This window comes from Sitophilus oryzae, unplaced genomic scaffold (genome assembly GCF_002938485.1).
Source record: "Sitophilus oryzae breed Bouriz unplaced genomic scaffold, Soryzae_2.0 scaffold_494_pilon_pilon, whole genome shotgun sequence".
NCBI lineage: Eukaryota > Metazoa > Arthropoda > Insecta > Coleoptera > Curculionidae > Sitophilus > Sitophilus oryzae.
In genome coordinates this window covers 3,430,830-3,453,059 of record NW_022147078.1, presented here as the reverse complement: position 1 = coordinate 3,453,059, position 22,230 = coordinate 3,430,830, and the positions used below count along the sequence as shown (strand labels likewise).

The following is a 22,230-nucleotide window of genomic DNA, read 5'->3' as shown; positions in this document are numbered from 1 at the left end:
CAGCGGATCTGAAGCTACGGAAGGAATGCGAGAAAAAAAAATCGATATTGCCACGTTTATCTATAAAATAGCAAATTTGCCAGACATGAACTATAAATTTAATATATTTTTATTATATATAATGTGTTTAGCATATATTCTGACGTATATTACTAAGGAATTTTAACGTAGTTCATATTGTTCGATATGTTTTATTTAATATAACTTATTTCTTTCATTCTGTATAATCTGCTTATTATGACAGTTGAAGATTTTTCAACGATATCATTGGCAAACCGACATCGCCGCGCATGGCCGCCTATTCATCGAACATGATTGGCGAGAGTACGTCACAGGATTTGTTACCACGCGGTTGCCATGGCTTTTACGCCTTTCCTATTCGCTTGCTTTATCCCCAACTTCACGGTCTCTTCTGAAAAGAGTAGGAATATTGAATACTATTGAAATATCCAGTGGCGGTGTCATTTTTTTGATCATTATTACTTTATTCATTATTTTATACCGGTTATCCTAAACTTTATTCCTATATTTTTCGTATGACAGTTAAGTTGTGTTTGATTGTTTTGTTATCTTGTTATAATGTTTTTCGTTCGTAGTTTTTAATTATTAATATCAAGTTTGATCGTATATTTGTGTTTTAAAATGAATAAATTTGTTAAGAGTAAGACGCTACATAGTCAGACAAGAGAAATAATAGCTAATTTATATAGGTAAGTTAATAATAACGTGGATGAAATCTCATTTGGTTTGTTTCCTTGTGTTCATAATAGGGTTTGCGATGAAGAAGCTACAGAGAGTTCGCTTAAGTTGCCGCTTAAACGTAACTTGAGCGGATATTTCTTTATTCCGGAGTTAGCGTATCGGCTATAAAAAAATTCACACAGAAGATAAAAAAAAAGGTTGAAAACTAACCCCGATAAAATGATATCCAGCTCTGGAAAGAAACGACCACGTGAGATTGCTGTCGAAAAGCTCGACGACTTTTTCGAAGTGGTCAGGAATTTGATAAATAGATTTTATCTCGAATTCAAACTCGTCCCCACAATTAGCTTTTGCAAAAATTGCAGGAAGAATCGAATTTTCCTTTTGCAGGAAAACGCTTAGGGGGTTATTAAAATCAAATGAATTTTTTTGGCGTAAATGTCAAAATAACAGATAAATATTAATGGAGCGGCCCATTATATTACAGAGAGAGATATAAATATATACGCGAAATTTGAAAATATAGCCAAGTATTATCTATTTGGATGAAACATATGGGTAGACAATAACCTAACCTTTAAAAACTGCTGGCGGAGCGATACCATATCTGGTGTAATAGGCAATATTGGATCTACTGGTGAGGAAAATTATGTTTTGTTTGCGCTTCCAAAGTTAACTATTTTCACGATTTTTTTTTGCTGGAAATAGTTATGTCTAAAATTCTAAAATTATGTATTATAGAAAAAAATATAGTTAGTACAGATATATAAATAAATATACCTCAAGACTCAGTCTTGATCATCTGCTGATGGCAGACATGGTTAGCGAAACGTGCGTCCAGCGTAAAATTAAAAGTGTTTTGGCGTATTGTACTGATCTAGTGTTTTATTTTGCTGTGTAACACCAAAGGTTCCAACCCCCAGCTGTAATTATTTCTTCTATTATATTAACAACACAATAATAAAATGATTCAAAATATTTAAGGGAGCTTTAATAAAAGCTTTTAGTCTTTATCTGCTAACCCAACAGTAACGATTCAAACAGCCTAAAGTTTTTTGAAAAAAAATATTAATCTGAGCATTATATTTATGATACACATTATTTTCATATAACACCGTACGGCCATGCCTATTTTATGAATGAAATTGGGCGTGTTTTGTTTACGACTGCGTTCCCCTGCCGATACCCCATAGCTACAGATCCGTTGGTCACACTATATTTGGTTATAAATATAAAATGGAATGCCCCATTGGTCGCGCTGCAAGCACACCAATGGACTGACGCACAAAAACGAATCAATCAAAGAAACGCGATATAGTATCGTCTTTGTCAATCACCCTAACACATGTTAGAATAAGTAGGAGGAGCACAGGCAGGTGATTAGACCGGGCCTTTAAAAACCTACGTCTGCGGTAAAAATTTACGTTTTTAATGTAAAAATGATAGCGCGCGTGTCGATTATAACTTCATCAAGCGATGAATCACTCCCAAACATTTGTGGCGTTTACAATATACAGTTAATCATTGTTTAGCCTTTAAACGAAGTTCATACAAACGGTGCAAGTGGGCATAAATCGCGATTTTTTAACGATAAAATAGTGAATTATCAACCAGCAAGTCAGATTTTAAAGAAAAATGATTCAGGAAGACCATCCGCAAGTACTTGAGCCTACAACATCCTGGGCAATACACTGGCGCATTGTATGAGAAGATCATCCGCTACATTACTGGCAAATGCAGGAGTGAACATATGACAACGTTAAAAAGACACAGAGGATGGCGATCTGCAACGGTTGCGGAAGAATATATCCAAGAGTCCATCAACAATTAAATAGAGATTGCGAAAAAGATTCAAGGTGCTGTAAGTGTTCCAGAACGAGCCGTTGTAATGACAGCCTATTTCAAGCAGTGGAGGAACAGACGCGTGTGTTATTTATTTTATATGCATGTATACAGGGTGTTTCAAAACAAATGCGAAAAACTTCAGTGGGCGATTCCTTATTCAAAATAAAGGGTAGTTTGCTTCATAAACGTTGGGTCAAAAGTCAACCATTAATAAATGAATGAAAAATAATGTTTTTATTTTTTATCTTGAAAACGAAAAGAGATAGACTAATGAAATTTTATGGAAGCATTACTGTTATGAAAACACACTTTCAGGTATTTTTTTTACTTTTTTAAAATGAGTGGAAGGGGTTGAAATAAACTACCCCTATCATTCTTGTTAACGAAATTTAAAGAAAAATCTTATCAAACACATGCAAATGCTTTAATTTGGATAGTTTAGTTTGTTTAGAAACTTTTTTATCTCTTGTGTTTTTGATTGGAAATTAAAAAATAAAATTAAAGGATTAATTAAAAAAATTTTAGATTAAGAATCTAGTGATAATAACGATAATAAACATTTCTAGATAATAACGAATTGCATTATTTAGAGTAATTTCAACTCAAATAATATTAGGAACATCCTAAAAGTAACAGCGGGCCGACTATATTTTTTTCTTAAAAAATTACAGCAGCCCACTAGGATTCTTTATCAGAAAATGTTTTTTTGTCCTGGACATGTAACGTTTTACATTTTATTTTTAATTTTAAATCGGTGAGTTTTATCAAAAAATACAAGATATAAAAAGTTTCTAAACAAAACTAAACTATCCAAATTAATTTTTTTGCATGTATTTGATAAGATTTTTCTTTACCCCTCGTTAACAAGAATGATAGGGTAGTTTATTTCCAACCCCTTCCACCCATTTCCAGAAAAAGTGAAAAATTACCAGAAAGTGTGTTTTCATAACAGTAATGCTTCCATAAAATTTTATTAGCCTATCTCTTTTCGATTTCAAAATAAAAAATAAAAACCTTATTTTTCCGCCATCTTTGTACCGCAATATCTCCCTAATGATTGACTTTTGACCCAACGTTTATGAAGCAAACTACCCTTTATTTTGAATAAGGAATCACCCCCTGAAGTTTTTCGCATTTGTTTTGAAACACCCTGTATATGTGAGTAATGTCTGTATTAGCAGTGGCTGTCGGATAAAAGTACATACTTTTTTGTAATAAAATTATTTACAAAATACGTATTTTATATCTAGTATTTCAAATACCTTTTTAAAAGTATTTTTTTAATCTGGTTTGTATATCATGATTTTCGTTGTTTTGTAATGTCAATTTTTTCTATTTACATTATTTGCTTGAGTTAATTACAATTTTCTTTTCGCGACCTAGATAATAACAGCAGACCCAGAAGCTGTAAAAGAAAGAAAATATGTCCTTCCCGAAGAAAAGTACAACTCTACCAACTTCCTAACTCTGTGGGATTTTGAGGGAGTCTTCAAGTACTCTCCCTTATTCTACGGTTGGTACACGAACAGAGATTATAATGAATCTGCAGTCTCGAACAGCATTGATAAGAAAAGTTTCAGAGAACAGAGTGGTTACAGACTTCCTTTTGCTTATTTCGTCACTGGATTGGTCGTTTATGCTTACAGCTTCTTTGCCACATTAAGAAAGTAGGTGAATATGACAACTGACAACATAGAGCTTTAAAGCTTTAAGTTTTACCTGTAACTGTTTCTACTGCTTAAGCGCTTTTCGTAAGAGTTAAAACCATGAAGACCTACTAATGTGATATTTTAGGATGGCTGAGAATTCTAGGATGTCAAAACTATCCGAAAAAGATGACGAATGCATTTTTTCGTGGAAGCTGTTCACTGCATGGGATTACATGATTGGAAATGCTGAAACGGCTCATAACAGAGTAGCTTCAATAGTTACAGGCTTCAAAGAAGCTCTCCTCGAGGAAACTGAAAAGAAAAGAGAATCCAGAAAGTAAATTGATGACTTTTGACATATTATACCCAAAACATACATTTTTCTACGATCGTGCAAAAAGCAGCTATCTTTTTTTCACTATCTACTGTACAGGGTGGCGCTTCTCATATACGCAGCCGAAGCTCCAAGAAGAACAGTAGTTTATATCGAATTGAAATTTTACCAGCATATGTAGGTTTAGTTTATACATCAAAGTTGTGTTTTTTCTAATGGAACACCCTATATATTAATTGATTTTTAGATTCTAGGAAAAAAATAAAGGTGAGTTTTATTAAAGAAGCATATACCTAAAATCTAAGGATTTTGACATATTTCACATTTAGTAAAAATGAAGAGTAAATTTTAAATTTCGATAACAGCTACCTAAATTTTAGCAAAATAAAAACACTAAATCACCACAATACACCAAAACACTTTTACTTTTACACTGGACGCGCGTTTCGCTAACCATGTTAGCATCATCAGCAGATGATTATAAACTAAAGTACAATCTACAAGTTGAGCGTTTATATACTCGCCCAGTGGGCACCGAGTGGGCGTGGCAAAAACTAACCAACCGAGTCAGAGCCAACTGAGCGTAACAGTTAGATTTCCGCCACTAGAGTAGTAGGAACAAAGAACTTGAAGGAATTGGACCGTTGTCTCTGTTCATACTATCTTTACATTTATTAATTCTGATGCTTTCATATGCATCTAATTGCCTGTAATTTGAGACTTGTTTAATTAATTTTAAATTATTAAGACCTATAAAATGTTCTTTATCAACAATATGTTCGGCAACGCAAGATTTATCCGGTCTACCATATCTTATCTGAGCTAAATGTTCTTTAAATCTAGTTAATATTGATCTTCTTTTTTGCCCAACATATTTCTGATTACAATTTTTACAAGAAATTTCATAAATACCCGACCTTTCCAGTGGAGGTGTTTTGTCCTTTGAATTACCCAATAATTGTTGTAATTTATTACTAGCACTATACACAAGTTTATAATTGACATTCTTAAAAATTCTTTTTAGACCCCGGGATAACTCTCTATCAAACGGTATCGAAAAATATTTAGACGTATCTTTCTCCACTTGTAAAGTCGAATTTCGAAGATTGAAGAAAAATAGTTTTGTAATCGAGTTTTGTAATCACTGTCTAATATATCCTCATAAAAAAACAGACTTGATAAAATCAGGAGCATTAAAGTATTCTATTAATTGGTGAATACACACTGCATTCACCAACTAATAAAATCATATCAATAATTCTCTCTGGTGTAGGATAAGTTTGCATTTTCGGCAAATTTCTGAGAATTTTTTTTTGTTTTAACTGACACATAATGATAACTAGTTGTTAAAGGTGGACTAACTAGACAGCTATGTTGAAGTATCGTCGGACATATCCCAGCCACCTAGATTTTATCAAATAATAAAGATCTACTCAGATCATATTATGTAAATGAAAATATCTAGGAAAATGTTTGTTAGAGGGGTAGATAACTTTAATAGTATTTTGAAGAGACATAAATTCTCCATTAAATATCGGAATAATATACTGGGTGTTCCATTTAAAATAAAAGAATAACATGCTTTTAATGGTGACCAATGTTCAATATTAATTTTGTCTCACCCTGTATAATTTTTTGGATCAAGTTTTAATTTGATTTAAAGTAGGTACAATAGTTAATTTAACTACATATTAGGCTATACCGGGTAAATTCCAATTTAGGTAGCTTTTATTGTAATTTAAAAATTGTTCTTTATTTCTAGAAAATGTTAAATTTGTCTTTTATAAAACTCACCTTTATTTTTCTCCTAGAATCCGAAAATCAATTAATATATAGGGTGTTCTATTACAAAAAACCCAACTTTGATACCTACCTTTTTTTGTGGACAGCTCTCACTCCTCATCTACAACTTCCTCGCAACATTGTATTAAAAGTAACATTTTTTACACTAGTGCAAAAAACACTTTTTTAATAAAGAAACACTTTTTAATAAAGATTTAAATAAGACTTTCAAGTCGATCGTAGAAAAAATGCTGTGCGCAACATGTGCAAAAAGCATATTTGTTGCACTCAGCATGATTGCCAGACCAAAAGATCTCATGCGTCCGTCGTGCAACAAATATGTCCTTTTTGAACTAGTTACTCAAATAACTATTTTTATTAATCACAATCAGTTTTTTGATTTTAGTTGGAAAGTTATATGTTTTCGGATACTAGTCAACAGCCTAGTTGTCGGACTGTTATCATTTTCCGCCTTTGCTGTAGTTGTTGTGGTAAAAAGATCGACAGAAAAAGAAGCCAACAGTACTGTGTGGAGAAGAAACGAGATAACTGTAGTTATGTCATTGATAACTGTCTTTTTCCCGATGCTTTTCGAGATTCTGGGTTTTCTCGAGCAATATCACCCGAGAAAGCAACTAATGCTTCAACTAGCTAGGTATAGTATCTATGTTTCCATTAATTATACTATTAAAACATTAATGAAGTAATTTTCAGAATTATGGTATTGAACTTGCTTAATTTGTACTCCTTAATATTTGCATTGTTTTACAAAATAAGTGATATGGTAAGTTGAAAAAATTCTTAGTCTTCATTTCTTTGATATTACTGAGATATTTATTCATCCTTTGTTGAAGCAAATAACCCTTAATTTTAACAAGCAATCACTCAGAGTGTTCAGCGTTACGTCATTATTATTTGTCAAATATGTGTTTTATGGTGCGTCTGAGAACGGTTCATATTGTTCTAAAATTACTAAGCGAGTGAGTTCTATTTTTGTTAAATTCATGTAGGTATGTTAGGGTACAAACCCTAGATATATACTTACGTAGATACGTAAATCACTATAGAAACTGTAGCAAATATATCAATGACTTACATTTCGTTCATTTCTTTCTAATCGTATGGCGTTTATGCATTCACCTAAGTATATATGATCTAGGATTTCATTTGGTTGTCAATTGAAAGAGAGAGTTCGACAATATAATAATATGGCGTGACGTTGAATCGATCGCTAAACAAACAATACACGCTCTATAATTATTAGTAATTTATTTCAGAAGGAAGAATACCATGAAAATTTTAAAACCAACCCTGCCAAACCCACAACCACTGATGTAGCTCTGTATACATCATCATCACCATCATCTCTAACATCAACTGTGTCGTCTTTGACTGATAACAAAACCCTTGAAACATGTCTATGCACCGAACCCTTTTTTGCTGACATAACCTCAACAGTGATACCATCAAACCTCACAGATATAGCAGAAAACCTCATGCAAAGAGTTCTAACAACAGTCAGTCAATTTGCTCTAGAACATTTTAACTCCACACCTACAGAAACAGCTTCAACAGAATATTTCAACATTACTGAATTGAATATGTCAATATCAAATTCTACAATAATTGATAATGAAAAATATTTCAATTATTCAACTTACAGTTTGGATGATTTGAAAGAAAGTTTCGTAGATTACTTAACTTATATTTTGTCGCAGTTTAATTATTTTAATGTTACAGACCTAAATGGTTCAAATGTCACTTTATACAACTCTTTAAACATTAGTAATGAAACTTCATTTAATCAGAATTCAACTGAAAATTATGAATATTTCAAATCAACTGTTTTGCCTGTGTTTAACAACACCTGGCCCGAAGAAGAGGAACGATTTGAGACCGATCTTACTACAGTGTTCCAAGAAGTCAGTACGACGCTTGCTACATTCTATACTACAGAATCTGTCAGTACTACCTCAGCTGAAGAATACAACATTAACTTGGAAGAATCAGAGTACTGTATAAATTATTGCAATAAGTTGATGGAGTCTAAAAACGCGATTTTTAATAGTACCGAAACCAGTACTGCGGTTTCAGTTACTTTAGTTGATATGATAGAAGAAAAAGAGACTTTAAACTATACAACTAGAGCAAGGTTGCGTAGCCTGTGCTGGGAAACGATGTTCGGTCAGGAACTTATTAAATTGACTGTCATGGATTTGATAATGACGGTACTGTCAACGTTGGCGATGGATTTTTTTAGGTAAGCGTTATAGATTTGGAATATTGAAATTGTTGAAAATAATCGATAAAGGTATTTTTAGGGGTATATTTGTCAGAGTTATGAATAGATGTTGGTGTTGGGATCTCGAGAAAAAGTTTCCTCAGTATGGTGATTTTAAGGTTGCTGAAAATATTCTTCATCTAGGTATTAAACTAGTATATAAGCGATAATTAAACTTTTAGTTAGGTTAGGTTGGTTGCAGTTTAATTTTATAAAAAAAAATATGTAAAACTGGGCAAGGCTGTGCTGATTAATCTTAATCAGGTGACTAAAAGTTTATTTCGTATGATCTATATATGTTAAGTAATGTCTATACTTGTGTGGTGAATTTCGATTAATCGTTTTTTTCCTCTTCCTCTTCCTCTTCCTCTTCCTCTTCCTCTTCCTCTTCCTCTTCCTCTTCCTCTTCCTCTTCCTCTTCCTCTTCCTCTTCCTCTTCCTCTTCCTCTTCCTCTTCCTCTTCCTCTTCCTCTTCCTCTTCCTCTTCCTCTTCCTCTTCCTCTTCCTCTTCCTCTTCCTCTTCCTCTTCCTCCTCTTCCTCTTCCTCTTCCTCTTCCTCTTCCTCTTCCTCTTCCTCTTCCTCTTCCTCTTCCTCTTCCTCTTCCTCTTCCTCTTCCTCTTCCTCTTCCTCTTCCTCTTCCTCTTCCTCTTCCTCTTCCTCTTCCTCTTCCTCTTCCTCTTCCTCTTCCTCTTCCTCTTCCTCTTCCTCTTCCTCTTCCTCTTCCTCTTCCTCTTCCTCTTCCTCTTCCTCTTCCTCTTCCTCTTCCTCTTCCTCTTCCTCTTCCTCTTCCTCTTCCTCTTCCTCTTCCTCTTCCTCTTCCTCTTCCTCTTCCTCTTCCTCTTCCTCTTCCTCTTCCTCTTCCTCTTCCTCTTCCTCTTCCTCTTCCTCTTTCTCTTTCTCTTCCCTGCATAATATTATTAAGGGACTACATTATTAAAAGACTTCTCCAAAATACTTCTCTTCTATACTTATTAAAGTTGTTTTAATATTAAAGCATTCTAATAATTATTCTAAAACTTCAACAGATAGTTTTTTTTTATTTTAGTGAACAACCAGGGTATGGTTTGGTTAGGAATGTTTTTCTCTCCAGGATTAGTGGTACTTAATGTTGTTAAACTGTATATTATGATGTACCTTAGAGCCTGGGCAGTACTCACCTGTAATGTACCACACGAAGTAATTTTTAGGGCATCAAAGTAAGTCCCAAATTAATAATATTTTTTAAGGACCTTGAAAGACATTATAGTTGCTATTTTTGTAGTATTATTACCAAATTTTGTTTCTTATATTTTAGGTCAAATAATTTTTACTATGCTCTGCTCCTGCTGATGCTGTTCCTAAGCGTTCTTGCTGTGGGCTATGCTGTTGTCAAGGTGGAACCTTCATGGCATTGTGGCCCGTTTTCAGGTTACCACTTTATATTCCACATCTTTACCAAAACTATAAAAGATAACGTACCGCAGCAAGTATTCAAGTATAACTATTTTAAGTCCCTTTTAATTTCCAAAATTAATATAATTATTGTTTTTAGTGTCTTAGATTATTTTTCCTCGCCTGGAATTGTGATTCCTTTGCTTGTATTCTTGATAATGTTTATATATTATTTAATATCTCTTACTGGAGCTTTAAGAGAGGCAAATAACGACTTAAAGGTGATTTTTTGGACATTTTAGGCATTTTTTATGTAAATAATTTTAAATTTAGATTCAACTGAGAAGAGAGAGGACTGAAGAAAGACGAAAAATGTTCGAAATGGTGGATCGAAGGAGACGTTGTGGATCTGGAGAATCGAACGACCAGACTCCATTTTCCAAATGGAAGAAGTTAATAGGCAACTTGCCGAGTACTCGGAGTTGTGATGAAACGCCTAGGCAAGAGTCCGACGAGATTGTAGTCAGTCAAAAGGAAGAAGAGGTTGAGAAAGTTGAAAGCAAAAGTAGAGGTAAAGACCATATAGCGGAGTCAAAAAGATACGACTGGAGAATATGTACTCTAGAGAAAAAAGAAACACACTAGAACTGAAAAAAATGTTTCTATTGTTAATCTCTGACTATTTTTAATCATTTTCAGATTATTCAACTATTTCCAATTACGGTGTAGCCTCCCTCACATATTTAGATACTCCCTTTGTAGCCATTGTTGTCTATTGTTGGCTATGCGGGTCCAAGTTATCCCTGCTAATTAGCAGACCTAGCAGACCTGAGATGGGACCATGATATTAGGAAATTTCCTAATATCATGGTCCCATCTCAAGTTTGGTCTTCTTCTAGGTCTCTTAATTTCTGGTGGGTAACATGCTTAATTTTTGTGGTCCATGTTGTCCGTTCTTCTTGCCGAGTGTCCTGCCTATTGCCGCTTGAAGTATTTGATTCTGTGGATGACATCTATTACCTGTGTCTTTTGTCGTATCCACTCTATTCATTTACGGTCTCTCTTGGTTATTCCCAGCATATTTCCTTTCATTGAGCGTTGTACGATCTGCAGTTTCCTTATGATGTCCGTTTTAAGTATCCAGGTTTTGCATGCATATCACTGGTACCACATTGGTCGAATGTTTTCTTCTTTAGATAAAGTGGCATTCTGGATTTGAATATGATTGAGTTTCTTCCATATCCATGCCAACTTAATTCTTCTGTTGATTTCTGGTAGTAGAAATTCCAACCTGTGTATTAGTTATCCGAAATATCTGTATTCTTCTATTATTTCCCCGACTATATCTAATAAGGGATTATAATTATATACAGGGTGTTTCAAAACAGATGCGAAAAACTTTAGGGGGTGATTCCTTGTTCAAAATAAAGGGTAGTTTGCTTCATAAACGTTGGGTCAAAAGTCAACCATTAGGGAGATATCGCGGTACAAAGATGGCGGAAAAATAATGTTTTTATTTTTTATCTTGAAAACGAAAAGAGATAGACTAATGAAATTTTATGGAATCATTACTGTTATGAAAACACACTTTCAGGTAATTTTTTTTCTTTTTTAAAATGAGTGGATGGGGTTGAAATAAACTACCCCTATCATTCTTGTTAACGAAATTTATAGAAAAATCTTATCAAACACATGCAAATGCTTTAATTTGGATAGTTTAGTTTGTTTAGAAACTTTTACCTCTTGTGTTTTTTTTGATAAACCCACCAATTAAAATTAAAATAAAATGTAAAGCATTACATGTCAGGACAAAAACATTTTTAGATTAAGGATCTAGTGATAATAACGATAATAATAATCATCTAGAGAATAACGTATTGCAGTAGAGTAATGTCAAATAAAATAATATTAGAACATCCTAAAGTAACAGCGGCCGACAGATTTTTTCCTAAAAAAAAATTACAGCAGCCCACTAGACTTTTTTTATCAGAAAAATGTTTTTGTCCTGACATGTAATGCTTTTACATTTTATTTTTTAATTTCAAATCGGGTGAATTTTATCAAAAAAATACGAGAGATAAAAGTTTCTAAACAAAACTAAACTATCCAAATTAATTTTTTTGCATGTGTTTGATAAGATTTCTTAAATTCGTTAACAAGAATGATAGGGGTAGTTTATTTCAACCCCATCCACTCATTTTAAAAAAGTGAAAAATTACCAGAAAGCGTGTTTTCATAACAGTAATGCTTCCATAAAATTTTACTAGTTCATCTCTCTTTTCGTTTTCGATAAAAATAAAACATTATTTTTCCGCCATCTTTGTACCGCAATATCTCCCTAATGGTTGACTTTTGACCCAACGTTTATGAAGCAAACTACCCTTTATTTTGAACAAGGAATCACCCCCTGAAGTTTTTCGCATTTGTTTTGAAACACCTTGTATATTTTTCTTCTCTGATTTATAATAAAAATGATGAAGCTAAACCTAATACACAAATATTTTTAGTTTTCTTTACAAAGCTGATCAAGAAAGCACTGAGGAAATCTTCTACATCTGACGAAGAACAAGATGGTACTGATGTGGACCAACACGATTCTTTGCCATACGACACTAACAAAGATGAATCTACCAAAGAACAGAAATCGGGCATTGAGCGGCACACCTTAAAAAATATTGTTAGTAAAGCCTGGTTACGAAAAAATGACCATAAAGGTAGGAAGTATAATTTTATCCACAGTATATTTTATCCACAATAATTTAATAATGGGATTTTTATCCACTCATATGAAACGTTCAAAGTGATATTTATAGTGGGATAAAATTAAAAAAATGCGCAAAAATTGCTACAGAAATACCATCATCATAAATATTATCTTCTTGCAATTTCTGTGATTTCGTTTGGACCTTTGAATAAGAAGACTAAGGAAGGAGCATAATGCTATCCATGTATTCATGCATGGTGGGCGGAAAAGCCACCATAAAAGCTCTCTAGGGTGGGGATCCTTGACAGTTCTGTTTGACGATTCATTTGACACATTTGAATTTGATTTGGAAATTTTGTGGATTTGTCGTCTTACGAGCTTATTTTATGTTATTTTATTATTTATTCTACTACTGATAGTTGTATAAAGCAGTAAATCTAGATGGAAATTGTGGCAGAACTTAAATTAACACACTATCGATTTATCGAAAAGACTCTAAAATAGTCGGTTGTGTAGCGTGCGGTAGATCTCGGCAAAAAATTGAGTGAAATAATGGAATAACTTTTCGCTAGTAAGTGACTATATAATATACATACGTGTAGTAAACCGATCATTTATGAAATTCACTTTAAATTAACTAAATTATATTTTTCTTGCATTTTAGCTTTAATTTATTACTTGTCAAAAATTAGATGTCAAAGAATTTAGATATGTTAATTTGACTTACCTGCTTCAGTAGCGCGTATCGGATGTTTGTGTTAATAAATACTTATTATAACTTATCTATTTTTATTAGAATTATATATTTTTATAACAATTTTAATAACTACCAACATTTATTCACAACAAAATAAAACAACAAATGATTGAGTCTACCCCAATGTCTACCCTACATCATAATTTTACATTTTTTAAATAAAATTAGAACGACACTGATAAACCGGAATTTAAGTCGGCCATATTTGAGGCCCATCGCGGTGTACCTAAGATTTTTGATATGCTCCTTCCTTAGTCTTCTTATTCAAAGGTTTGGACCTTTGCAAATTCTTATTACACTAGCTCAGAATTTTACTTTTGTCAAGCGGTTTTTTGTATTAATAGTAAACAACTATTAATAGTAATAGCAAACAACAACATAGTTACCATAACAACAAACAACAAACGTAAACCGGGGTAACTTTGGTACGATACAAACAACACAAAAATTAGCCAAAATATGAAATCAAAATTCTAAACAGTACTTTAGTTATAGCAGTAACCCCGTCTACATTGTTCTTTTTATTTTACACGTAAATAACCGAAAAGAAGCATTTTGTACTAAAGAACACACAGCTATACAGGGTGTTAAAAAAATAGTTTATCTAACTTTGGTAGGTGATTATACAGATAAAAATAAAACAAAAAGTTCCTATGAGTATATGCCCTAAAATGCTTTCTGAAAAAGTTACAGCTCTCGAAAAGTTAAATAAAAACAATATATTTTGTTTATTTTTAAGAACATTGGTAAACAGTTTTTATTGAAATTTTGTACTCTTACGCACATTTTAATGCCAAAGCTAATGGCGATTGTGAAAAATTCCGTAACACACCTGAAAGGGAACTTTCCATTAGGGTAGATGATACTACTGATGGTACTTCTTTTAAGATACTGTAATTTCAATAAATCATATAAAAAGCTAGAACTTTTGCTAGCTCTTTGTTTAGTTCAAAATGGTGAACGGTTTGCAAGATATTTGCGTTTAAAGATTACTATGCATCGGTTTTAGCATTAATGAAATGATAAAATCGAAAGTAATTTTAAACAAATTAATCTCCTGATTTCGCTAATGCTAAAATCGATGCATTGAAATCTTTAAACGCAAATATCTTAAAAATCACCGCCAAAAATTCACATTGGGTTACCAAGGTTTTAACAATTTTTTTGTTGTTTTAATAGAAGAGAAGAAGCACCATGACGTCGAATTGAAGAACATACGAAGTAGCCAACAAGAGGATTTGGAAAATAAAAAATCGAAAATTACTACTCCTTCATCGTCATCTCCTAAAGAACCACCATCGGAAAAAAACGATTTTTTGAAGAGAATACTACAAGCAAAAAAGTCCGGAGTTTTTGATGATAAAATAACAAATCTACAGAAAACGATAAACCATCTTTGAAACAAAAAACTGTAAACCCCTCCAAGACCTCCATAGAAGAACATACATCCGCAAAGATAATAAAGATCGTCGAAGATATCGGTGAACAGAAAACAGACCGGAGAGACTCAGAGTCCTCAGTTTGGTCTGACAACATTCCTGTCATTACCATAAGCAAGACTCACAGTGACGAAAACATTTTAGAGAAAGAAGACACTTCTGTTAAGTCTAATAACAAACGTAAACCGTTAATTAAGAGAAAATTTGTATTTAAAGAAGAAAGGTTGCGAGAAACTGAAGACGATCCTGAAGAAAACAAGGAAATTGAAAGAAAAATTCTCTCGGTAGCACCCAAAATTAGGTGCGCCCTAAAAAAATCTTTAGCCATAGATGAAGATGTAATAATTCATTTTAGCGAAGACCTGAAAATTGCCGAAGAACAGAAGAATTTAATTTCCAATCTGGCCGAAGAGAAAGTATTAGAAGAAGACGTTGAATATCTCAAACAGGAAGAGATTGCTTCTCCTGATAAATCCACCTCTGAAGAGACTGAGATAAAGGATGATACGAGTGTGGATACTATTTTGAATTATCCGTTTAAAGCGGCAGATGCAAGTAACGATGACAGTGAAGCATACCAAGAAGAAACGGTTGAAGTTCAAGGCAGCGTTGAGAATGAGACAGACGCAAATTTTGGAGATAATGAAGAAAGCTTGGAAGAAGACAGTGAAAGGAGGTTAATTATTGCTTTGGCCAGTGGTAGTAGAAGTCAGTCAGAATCTAGTAGTTACTATAAAGAATAACTTAATTGTTAACAAAATTGTGTGCCCAAGTAGCATTTTCACGACTTGCGACCACATGTTTACTAAACACAACGTTGGATTAGTTACAAAAAATAGTTAGCTCCCTACCTTGGCTATTAAAATAAATTTAAACGTTTTTATAATGTTGTGCCGACGTTGACTAGTTCACAGCAAAGTAGAAGCTTCTGCGACGTCGAATAAACGTTGTCTTGTAACCTTTTAAGCTGATGACCTTAGGTGATTCGACAACGTAGTTACAACGTTGGACAATATAGAGTTTTCCGACGTCAGTTTCAGGACCTAACGTTATGCAAACGTCGTCTGTTTTACTAATTCCAACGTTGTTTAGATTTCCTTATTCTTACGTTGGTAGGACGCCGAGTCACTACCTTTTGCAACTGCATGAACCATAACCTTAAATCCCAAATTTTCACTTCATTGTTCTGTTCAGTCAGACAGTCTAGTGCTGTTTTTGTTTTATAAAAAAAAACTTAATTAAAATGGGACATAAGAAAGGTACATATAAAACTAAATTTAAATATACATCGACATATATTACCGATAGTTTATCCACTCCCTCGTTTATTTATATTATAGAGGGCGGCACAAGCTAGACTCTAGGATACTAAATTAGGTACCCAGACTAGTATACTACCTGTTACGAACTGCGACTTTATTATCCAGTATGCGACTACTCGAACTACTCCATCTTAATCTCCAAAACAACAAAGTGAAAGCCGCCATGTTGTTAAATAAGAAAATGTTTCGTTCCTAAAATAGCAATCTCGTTTTTTGAATACATTGAAATATTTGACCCCTAAAACACGCGCGGAAACAATTTTTTCGACTGCGAATAAATTATTCTCATTTTACTAAAAAATTCAAGAAAATTTTTAAATTTAATTTTAAGGCCCATTAGTATTTTTCAAAGTAGAAACAATACATTTATCAATAAAGTTGTTTGGTGTTTAACTTTTTGCCTTGGGTAACGAGTTACAGAGTCGGTTAAAGTGTTTCAATAATTATGATTTTCAAACATCCTCCACACTTAAATACTTTGTTTTGTTTTCCTTCACTGCCATCTGACATATGTCTCTAACTAAATCATAAAAATAATATTTTTAATTATCCCAATTTAGGATAAACGCGACTTAGACGCCATATTAGTTTTGTATTTCTGTGAATTAGGATTTTAAAACACGTTGCAGTTTGTACTAAATTAGGCTTCTAGCCAACGTCGGTATCCAACGTCGTTTCGACCCAAAAATTATTCTCCAAACTAGTGCAGACTAGGGTTGGCACGAGGTTGTGCCGACGTTGCGCCCCGACGTTTGGTCGCGTGACACAACGTTGTCCCGACGTCCAAATGCTGCTTGGGTGTGCACTATGTGCGCATATTTGGAGTGCAACTTCTTACTAACAGCTAGGAGTAAGAAAAGTAAGTAGTAGTAGAAAATAGAGAATTTGAAAGTAGCAGAAAAAGTAATATATTAAAAATATATAGGGTGGTCCAAATTGTATTCCGGAAACTTGGGGAGCAAATTCTGCAGATAAAAATAAGTAAAAGTAGAAGTTTAATTTATTATACGATTTATTTCCAATTAATTTCTGAAGTACCTAACGTCAATATTTGGATGAAAATTATTGGTGTCTGGGAGTTTTTTGACACGAGAAATTTGGGGATTTTGATGACAATGTGACTCCTATTTGTAAGATCTGTTTTACTTATTTTGAAAAGTAACAACTTTTCGTCCGTACCTGTATAAAACTACTGAGTGAAAAAATACACATTTCCTCGATTTTTCACGTAAAACATGTCTCTTAGTAAAAATGGCTACGAGCAACCGTTCTCAAGATATTTAGAATGGAAATAGTCAATACATGTCATTATTGACATTAAATAAACTTGTTGAGTAGATAGTTATTTGAATGAAATGATAAATTTGTGAACTTTTATTTTTTTACATTAATCATAATTTTTTTTCCCCCAAAAAAATTGACGAAAACAGTTTCTGTTGAATTTTTACCACAAAACACTTCAAATGTATGATTTCAGTCTAATAAGCATTGATAAATGAAACAAGTTTAGATTGGAAAGTGCCCATAAGGACAATGTAAACACTATTTGGCTCTATTCTTGCAACGGTCGCGACCCAAAACTTTTGAAAATTTCGGAGCGGTTCGAGACAAAAATATCGAAAACATAGATTTGGAAATTGCACTTCATATTATTGATTACTATCCCGATGACGTACACTAGCATTTAGTGAATGAGTGCATTCAATTAAAATCGTACTTACTCCTGTATAGTATATACGTATAGAGTTTATTATAAAAAGTTCTATAGTAATTCCTTGATATTTAATATATACAACTTTAAGAAATGCCAAACATTTTTTATAACAGTTACCTCCAAATGTTGTTCATCTTTCCATCCCTATCTACCATTGAAAAAAGGTTTGAGTTAATCTCCTCTAATGGAATAGTAGCGTAATGAACTCAACAATAATAATTATAGGCTGGCGTCCTTAGTGGGCGTGGGTGTTGGCCTTAATTGTCAGTCATTGTATTCAAGTCAGCAATTAGCTTTTAATAGAGTTATTGTGATGGGGATGCTAGATTGTTTCAATAAATTAGTGGGGACAGTTTTTGAAGCGACCAATAAAAACAGAGAAAATAAAAATCGATAATTTTCGGACTGTGCCAATTGGTTACTAATCGACCAGATACTTTTTGTCTATTAGATATGCTATAAAAGCTGGTAATTATTCAATTCGACCATCGTAAATACCCGACAAATTCCGCAAGGCCGACGAGGCCCATGCCACCGATAAGAAAAAACTTGTTTGTTTAGATAATTTTCGAGATATTTTTTTCTTTCTGAATGCACATTTTTAAAGTATTTATATTCTTTGTCATTGATCTATTATACTGGTCGCACGTATCGAAGTTCTGTTTCTTCTTAGTTTTAAAAAATGTTCTTATTTCATTGTAGTTGTTAGGTTGTAGTGTAAAATTAGATTAATTTTATTAAGTTTAATTATAATGTTTAGTGTAGAATACCTAGAATTAGTTTAGTAGTGTTTTTATAGTTTATTATTTTCTAGTTAAGTAGTAAGATGAATTGGAAGACAATTTAGTTATTTTTTCTTTTGTTGGTTAATTAGTAAGTTTGATCATTTTTTCAGTGTAAAGTACAAGAAGTAGTTGTGTAGTGTTTTTATATAAGAGATTATATTCGTTTATTTTGTAGATGAGTGGTGAAGGTATTTGGGTATTTTTCTTTTGTTTTTCTTTCTAATTAAAATTTATTACATGTGATAGATATAATTATATCTTCTTTTCAACTTGCTAAAGTGCTGACACTTTGGTTTTCTGGCAGTAGCATATACGAAAAAAAAATCTGATCAAATTTATTTTAAAATAAATTAATCGAGTCTTATTAATCAAAATAAATCTACTCAAATAATAATAATAGTTAGTTTCTAAATACTATACAGGGTGAGTTTCCTACGATGTTCGCTATGGGTATCGGAACTACTGGAGACAGAGAGTCTGTTAAATGGGGAAAGAACTGCAGTTTGTGGGTCTTAAATATGCACCTTTCGGATTTTCGGTGAAGTTCAAGGGCTTTCATTGATATTACGAAAAAAACAAATTTTGGCTATTTTAAAACTTGTCTCGAATTTAATATAATCTACCGTATGATCGAATAAAACGGCGTCAACGATGGCGAAATGAAGATCGTTGTCATTTTATATGTAAAATTATATGGAAAATATTATCGATCGTCATTTCATAGCCATCGCTGACGCCGTTTTTATTCGATCATACGGTATTTTAGACAAAATGTTTTCAGATAAAAGTTGTAGATAATCACATACCTAATGAGTTTGTGTTTTCTGTTTTTTTTTCTAAAGCCTGTCATTTTGGACATATATGACACAAACATCATGTTTTTTTTAAAATGGAAACCTAGTTAATATGACTTCATAAAGAACCCCGCCCTTGCTTTTCATAGGTATAATATGTTTTTTTCGAAAAATTACAAGTTATAGCCAATTCTTTTCTTTCTTGGCTAATTCCCACACCAATAATACCATGCCAATTGTCATCAAAATCTAAAAGTTTTATGTTTTCAAAAAATATCGTAAAATTGGTAAAGCACTTTAGAATAAAAATAATCTAAGAATGAAGTGATTCTTTTATAAACCTGCATTAAATCAAATTAAGATAGGTATATAACTTTTTTAAAATATTAATTAACAGCAATTAGCATTATCATAAATTATGTCAATGTACCAACATATCGAAATAATAATTTCTTTGTTAATACGGTTTAGAATTTTAAAATAACAGGCAAAAATAATCCACAATTTACAATAAAATAAAAGTTTCGTTTAAATTTCTTAATCAGCTGATCACTATTAAAGTTCGCAGAAACCCGGGGCTATATTATTACATTACTCTGAGGAAAATAACGAAAATAATCGATATTTTTTTAAATATACAAGGTACCGCAAAAAGTTAAATACCAAAGTTATACGGTTTTTAAATGTCTATTCTTCTTGTTCGTACCTTAGGACCAAGTCCTGTGTTTTCTTCAATGGTTCCCTAAGAACAGTTGAGATGATGAAGACCAGCTAAATGTCTATTAGGAGAGTAGTAATTTATATTTATATAGGTCAGTCATAGTTGTGGCACATCGTACTTATTTGTTTTTAACGTAATTCCCCTTGTAGAAGATTGTATCATTTCACCTCTTCCTTCAATTTTAAGCGATATAATGCTAATATTGTACCTAAATTCAACAATTTCCGAATTATGGTTAAGTTTTGATTTGACATGTTAAAATGAAAAATTTTGAAATTTCCATTCTCATTTTATACATCTATAAATCCTAATTTGAAAACATTTATGCCATTTGCGGAAAAAGTATCTACAGAATGGCATCGTTAAATGAAATCGAACATCGAAATTAATTAAACCGAATTGTTTAAGTGATATTTTCAAAAGCCAATAACTCGGAAACGGTTGGTTTGAAGTACATTGTGTGTATTTCTGATTTTGCTTAGGAATTGAAGAAAGAATTGAAATATGCAATAATATACAGGAGGTTCCGTTTAAAAAAAAATAAACTTTGATGTGCTACGTCTTTAAGGACCGACCCTGCATAGTTAAATTTATTGCTTGCTAATAGACATATAAAAAACCCTAAAAGTTTTTTATTTAACTTTTCCTGTACCTCATAGATTTATTCTAATAATCGACTGTTCCCATACATATCAGCGATTCTGTATAATAGATATAGATATAAAGAAAATAAAAAAATCTTTTTTAATTCATTTTATTCATTTTATGACACTTATTCGACATTTTTAGTCAGTCAGTCACTTATATTCATCTAATATTAAATAAACTTAAAAACGTAAAAAACAACATAAATATAAATATATTAGTATAATTGTTCTATAAAAAATAACTTAATCTAATTTTTCCGAACTTATATAATTGGCTTTAACTTAATTATTTTATCCAATCAATACTGACTTTGAATGATATAATTTATTTATCATACATATAACATTTTGAGAGTGTTTATTATATTGGTTCATATGTATATATTTTCTAATACTGATGTAATTTTTTATATTTTTTATATAATTAATAATATTTCTCTTGTTAAACTAGATCTAAATTTTATATGTCACTATAAACAACAGTTTCAACAATTAAAAATGTTATTAGATCTCTTAACACTGACATATTATTAACACAATATGGTAGAATACAGAATACAACAACAGTATTTAAAAAAATAGAATAGCCTTTTTCTGCTTGTGGAAGGTTTGTACTTGTAAAAAACTATTTTAAATAAATATACTGCGTGACATAAAATTGCAACACTCAGTATATGCTTAGCTTAAAACTAAAAAACAACATTTTTCGAATTTAAAGTATTTCAAGCAAAATTTTTCACGGTGTCGCAAATACGCGTTTTTATTACATACGAGGTGTTTCAAAAACATGTGCCATCTCGTGGGCAGATTCCTCACGTAAAATAAGATTTATTTTTCATATCAACATAGGTCCGATTCTGCTTTGTTTCGTAGCTACAGGGTGTTAAGTCTTAATATGTTTTCGATTTATTATAATTTCTATAAGTACTTTAGCGTTTCGAGTAAAATTTTGAGGAAAAAGTTACTATAAATTGACATATTTTAAAGATAAAAGTCTCGACATATTCACCAAGGACGTGCATATGGGTTTTCAATGGAATATATTTCTAAAAAAGCATGTACGCCACTGAGTCCTTTTTCTTGTTAGCAAAGAGAGTAAGAAGTAACGTCGATTAAAGCAGTCTGGTAAATACCAAGAGATTTTAATCATGTACAAAATTAACAAAATTGTCGATTTCGGCTTCCTTGATAAGATCAACGCATTTTATTAATTTGCCTTGATCCACGTCTAATAGCAACTTTTAAAAATTTAATATCATTAACTTGCAAAAAGTTTTAAATAATACTATTGATCCCTCATCAAAAATTTGAAAAAGTCTTTATAAACATGGGTATGGAAATGCATAATTTTAGAGCAGGATGTTAACTTTAAAATTAGTTTT

The 22,230-nt window shown here is 32.2% G+C and overlaps 1 protein-coding gene across 1 annotated transcript in view; it reads left to right on the top strand.

The window, feature by feature from the left end:
- Positions 1 to 14,827, top strand: part of LOC115886675 (transmembrane channel-like protein 2) — a 28,900-nt gene extending 14,073 nt beyond the window's left edge. Inside the window, exons 6-17 of the mRNA XM_030905929.1 lie at positions 3,931 to 4,214; positions 4,342 to 4,533; positions 6,719 to 6,967; positions 7,027 to 7,096; positions 7,590 to 8,572; positions 8,634 to 8,737; positions 9,640 to 9,790; positions 9,889 to 10,068; positions 10,126 to 10,246; positions 10,299 to 10,536; positions 12,473 to 12,679; positions 14,606 to 14,827. Coding sequence (XP_030761789.1) covers positions 3,931 to 4,214; positions 4,342 to 4,533; positions 6,719 to 6,967; positions 7,027 to 7,096; positions 7,590 to 8,572; positions 8,634 to 8,737; positions 9,640 to 9,790; positions 9,889 to 10,068; positions 10,126 to 10,246; positions 10,299 to 10,536; positions 12,473 to 12,679; positions 14,606 to 14,826 — 3,000 coding nt within the window. The 3' untranslated portion in view covers position 14,827. The remainder of the gene's footprint in view (positions 1 to 3,930; positions 4,215 to 4,341; positions 4,534 to 6,718; positions 6,968 to 7,026; positions 7,097 to 7,589; positions 8,573 to 8,633; positions 8,738 to 9,639; positions 9,791 to 9,888; positions 10,069 to 10,125; positions 10,247 to 10,298; positions 10,537 to 12,472; positions 12,680 to 14,605) is intronic.
- The last annotated feature ends 7,403 nt before the right edge of the window (positions 14,828 to 22,230 follow it).